At 31.4% G+C, this 5760-nt stretch overlaps 1 protein-coding gene across 1 annotated transcript; it reads left to right on the top strand.

Annotated features, from left to right (window-relative positions):
- The first annotated feature begins 3756 nt into the window (after nucleotides 1-3756).
- On the top strand, nucleotides 3757-4155 carry LOC116576214 (metallothionein-1-like). The gene has a single exon (XM_032318173.1). The coding sequence runs from the start codon at nucleotides 3822-3824 to the stop codon at nucleotides 3990-3992; it is 171 nt and encodes a 56-aa protein (XP_032174064.1). The 5' UTR covers nucleotides 3757-3821; the 3' UTR covers nucleotides 3993-4155.
- The last annotated feature ends 1605 nt before the right edge of the window (nucleotides 4156-5760 follow it).

Here is a 5760-nt window from a genome sequence, read left to right on the forward strand (position 1 = left end):
GAGAGAGAGGAGGAAGTAGGCTCCCTGTGGAGCAGAGAGCCCGATGTGGGGCTACATCCTAGGACCCTGGGATCATGACCTGAGCCGAATACAGAGGCTTTAACCCACTGAGCCACCCAGGAGCCCCCAAAATTATTTGCAATGAACAAATAGGTTTATGTTTTATGTAGGAACTCCTAAATATTCTTAGAAAATAAAGTGAAGAGTACATTTTACCAACAAAACTAACATGTTACTAACATTTATAATAGGTACCATTTATTAATATTTCCTAAGCACCATTATTACTGTTTTTCAGATATGTCACCTCATTCAATTCTATTAGAAATCCTGAGAAGTTTATCTAGATCAAGTACATGAGATTTATAAAATTTAAGCAAGTGACACACCTGGTAATTGAACCCAGGTCTATCCCAATTCATAAACAACAACCTCAATAAATATACCACATACAGGGATCCAAATATTTAGTATCTCTATAATTTAAGTGATTGGTTATCAATAAGCATCAGCTTAAAATTAGTTTAAATTCTGAAGATTAGACAAAATTATTTTCTGATGCATCATACCATTTTTTTAAATGAAATAAAACTAACGACATGTTTTTATATGAATAAAATATATCTAGTTACGTACAGAAATAACTAGTGACAATAGCTGACTCTGGAAAAGAATTAGCATGGTAGGTTGCAAGGGCATAAAGGGGATTCACTTTTGAGTTCATAGTCCCTGGACCTTTTGAATTTTGATCCATGGCTATTTTGAGAAATTTCTCTTATTGAGAAATTTTAAAAATTACATTAACAAAAAATGGGAAAAAAATTTAAACTACTGAATTTAAACTTTTTCTGGGGCACCTGACTGGCTTAGTCCAAAGAACATACAACTCTTGATCTCAAGATCATGAGTTTAAGCCCAACTTTGGGTGTAGAGCTTATTTAAAAAAAAAAAAATACACACACACACACATACACACATATGTGTGTGTATATATATATATATATATATATATATATATAAAATAAAAAAATATTAAGATTTTATTTTTTCATTTGAGAGAGCGAGAGCATGAGTCAGGGGGAAAGGCAGAGGGAGAAGCAGACTCCCCACTGAGCCAGGAGTCAGATATGGGGCTTAATCCTGGAACCCAGAGATTAGGACCTGAGCTAAAGGCAAAGTTTAACCATGTGAGCCACACAGGCACCCTAAATTTTTTCTGATCTGATAATTCATACTGCTAAAATAGCTATATGTTATTATATAAATGATAATATTATGTGAATATAATGATATTTTATAGTTTTGCCTGAAAATATACAGAAAATTACTAGTAGTATGAGGACATAGTAATGTAAAACAACATATTTGAATCCCTAGTAATGGGTTTGAGTCTCAGGAATCAGCAATATTTACTGGAGAAAATCATTTAATCCCTAAGCTTGTTTGTATTTTTAATCTGTGAAATGGAGATAATACATACTGCCTTTAGAATTTCCATTATATTCAATGATATAAATTTATATAAAGCATCTGATGCAGGGTGACTACATGTTAGATGCTTATTGTGGCTAACAATAAACATTAAATAAAAACCGCTTTTATTTTTCTCTTGAGACTCATTTTCATGGTAGTTTGATTAACAAACAAGTCAAAAGAGTTAATTATAAAAAGAATACTATAAAATATTGATAATTTTTTAGAATGCTACAAAACCAAATATATGTGTTATTTTCCCCTATTCATAAACTCAGATCATATTGCTTCGCTTTAGATATATTGTTCATTTTTATCAGTAGGTAACATTATAAAATAAAAATACTAAGCTAAATTCTATCATTTGTTTTTCATATAAAATTCACAATAATATATGGACACTTTTCTGCTTTGTACAGAAGGAAAAACTGGGGCCTTTGACTTTTGTAAGAAAACCAATTATATAGCTAAAATTATGCTACAGACACATCATAGATATATGCAACAATGAATTTGTCCAAAATTGCTATTTTTTTCTATTCTCAATGAAAATCCAATTTCCATTTTAATGAAGTTTTCTGCAAATACTATATACATATATGTTTTAATATTAAAATCTATGCCGGTTCTATTCTGTTGGTAAAGTTAGTATTTTTATTTATGTTATATCAATTCTGTCTATATTTTATAGTTTGTCCTTTGTATATAAACGTAACACTGTTAACCAGCTAACTATTGGGCACACGCATTTACTTGGTTTGTCAGTAACAATGAAAGTGTTGCCCTGAGCAATATTAATTCATACATCCAATTCTTTTTGTGACAGCATACTTTTTTGAGATATGAAAGTTTATAAGTCTATGACCAGGGAAAGCAATCATGCTGTTCATGTTTTAGCCAGGTCTTCATATCAGAAGTGAAAATAATTTAAGATGATAATAAAATATGTTATAAAAACTGTATTACTTAAGAGTCGAACCACTAGTAGAGATGAAGATGCTTTACACAAATTAATAATATTTAAGCTGCATAAAATAAATTAATAAATATAAAACAGTAACTCCTGATTATTGAGAAATAATTATTTGCTATTTGGAGAGGTTTATTTTTTGTTTTATAATTTACTTTTCAGAGTACACATAAAACTCTCAGATTAGTAGTATTAGTTATTTTAATTGTTGCTATTCTGCAGGACCAGGATCTTTAGATTAGAGGTTACTGACTATATTAAATAATCAAAAAAAGCCTGTTTTATGATATTCTCTATAGTAAAATTGTTTACTATATTTCATTTATGCAATCACCTAACAAAATTATTGAGTCCTAAGTAATCATGGAAGAGGTAAATATGTATTAGACACAGATTTATGGACACAGCAGGGCTATATTAAAAATATTTGCACACTACTTATCTTATTAGAAATATAACTGTCTATGCATAGATAACCGAATTGATTTATATAAGTAATTAAGTTATCAAAGATTCTATCAAGAGGAGAAACAGTGGGCGCCTGGGTAGCTCAGTTGGTTGAGCGACTGCCTTGGGCTCAGGTCATGATCCTGGACTTCCAGGATCGAGTCCCTCATCGGGCTCCCAGCTCCTTGGGGAGTCTGCTTCTCCCTCTGACCTTCTCCTCTCTCATGCTCTCTCTCACTCATTCTCTCTCAAATAAATAAAATCTTACAAAAAAAAAAAAAGAGGAGAAACAGTATTATTCAATACAATTACTACTGGCAGAAACAAACAAACAAAAACCAAGTAAGGGTGAAATTCTACCATAGCATTATATTCCAAAAGAACAATTTCTCCAGGGTCTGGTCTCACACACATTTCTCTTGAAATAAGCTGAGAAAGCACACAAATAGGAAGAATGACCAATATTACATGAAAACAAATGTTTACAATGTGTAGTTCAGTTTGGATAGTAAAAGTTTATAAATATATCCAGTGATAGCAATTGCTTACATTCTTCCAGTTAAAATTCCTAACAAGTTTCACTTCACAGGCAAAGAAGATCAACTAATACAATTGCTTGAAAATAGAATGAAAATATTAAATTTAATCAATTATTTATTTGACAATTTTATTAGCAACTCTACTATGTTTTCAGCACTTTTCTAGAAAGTGGGGTTATTTGGGTGAATAAATTGACAAAGCGTCTACTTTGTCAATAGAAGGATCTTACCTCCTATTCAACACAATAGTAATAAATATGTTAATAGTAATAGTAAAAAATGTAAATAGATTTATCAATCTATTAATATACAATATTAAGCCACGCTTTTGCGAAGTGCCTGCTTTTCCTTGTGCTGCTGTCTACGGAGTCCAGTTGTCGGTTATTAACACTATGGATCCCAACTGCTCCTGCGGTACAGGTGGTTCCTGCACGTGCGCTGGCTCCTGCAAATGCAGTTCCTGCAAAAAGAGCTGTTGCTCCTGCTGCCCGGTGGGCTGTGCCAAGTGCGCCCAGGGCTGCATTTGCAAAGGGGCGTCGGACAAGTGCAGCTGCTGTGCCTGATCCTAGGGAGCCTGTTTCCGATGTAGAGTGACGTGTGCAAACCTACAGTGTTTCTTGGTGCTTTTTGTTTTGGATACAACCCTGACCAGTTTGCTACATTCCTTGTTGTTTATCCTTATAAAATACGTGAATTACATAATAAAAGCTGTGGACTTAAAAAAAATATATATATATACAATATTAATAAATATACAATATTAATGAAGTAACAAATAAATTAATGAATAAATGGCACCAGGGAATGACCAACTGATGCAGAGTAAAGAGAAAATAAGAGAGGATACTTAGATGTTTTCCTTAGATATTTTGAAAATCTATTTTCTCATGTTATAATCAGTTCAGATACTTAAGAGAATTTGGGAAGATATTAATATCATTTGGGAGGATTATCATTTGATCTCAAATGTTAACAGAGCCGTACTAGGGTGAAAATAAATATTTTATACAATTCTGAATGAATTAATATTTTCTCAGTATTTATGCACCAAATTGTGATATTATTGTTTCTCAAATTGATGTGTAGGACTAATATATTGGAATATGCAAAATTTTACAAACATTAGGGAGCAAAGGTCTATAACATGAATATGCAGTATCATTTGAGGTTGAGGGATATAGAAAACTACACATTTTTTATTTTGGGAAAGTATATATATGTATAAATATATAGTAGTAAACTACACATGATGTAAACTCATGTTGTACACTTTAAATATTTACAATACATTTGTCAATTTTTTCTCAATAAAGTTTTAAAAGCTCATTAATCAGCAAACAAGAAAAAGAAGTAAAAATAGATATGTAATATTCATTAGTTAGACCTACTTGGTACTTAAAGAGTTACATTAATAATAGAATTATTTCATCTGAAGAAAGGAATTTTGAAAAGACTGTAATCCAATTGCAGAACTCAGATGAATTTTATAGAGATTAATAAATATATATTTGAATAAATTTCTGTTTATATTAATGTTTTATAATTCACAAAAAAAAATTTCTATACTAATAACTAAACAGCTTTCAAGATGTTCATTGAAGTGGTTGTTTTAAAAATGATGAGGAAAATACCAAGTGTTAATCATGTCTGTGATTAGTATTTTACAGACTACCTCAAAATTAATTATCTGAATTCTTTTTTAATATCAGAGGGAATTGTGGGGTGCCTGGGTGGCTCCTTGGTTAAGTATCTGACTCTTGATTTCAGCTCAGAGCATGAGCTCAGGGTTGTGAGATCCAACCCAATGTCAGTCTCCTAGTTCAGTGGGGCATCTGTGTGCCTGCGTCTCTCTTTCTCTCTCTCTCAAATAAATAAATATTTAAAATAAATATCAGAGGCAATGCTTTTGGAGCTCACTCTGTGTCAACTTTAACTGACTTTGTCCATCAAATGTGATAATATATAGTAAAAACACTTATTATCACTTAATGATCTTCATCTCTTTCATTTAAATTTATGTTTCTAATGTATCTGATGTTCTAAACTCCCAACATGGCTTACTCTTGTCCAGACAAGACAATCATTTTAAACTATTGTAAAAAAATAAATAAATAAAGCTACACTGTTTCCCTATTATAAACAGCCTTATTATACTGTTTAGAGTGAATCTATTAAATTGTCTTCAGTTCTTTATGGTAAGGTAGTCATTAATTCATGACCTAGCATTTATCAGAACATTTAAAAGCTTCATAGAAGAATCTGTTGTATTCTAGACTCTCAGAAAAGCATTCTATTGTTCCTTTCTTCTCATTCACTGGAATTGGAGACCTA

The sequence above is a fragment of the Mustela erminea genome, chromosome 17, assembly GCF_009829155.1.
Source record: "Mustela erminea isolate mMusErm1 chromosome 17, mMusErm1.Pri, whole genome shotgun sequence".
Lineage (NCBI taxonomy): Eukaryota > Metazoa > Chordata > Mammalia > Carnivora > Mustelidae > Mustela > Mustela erminea.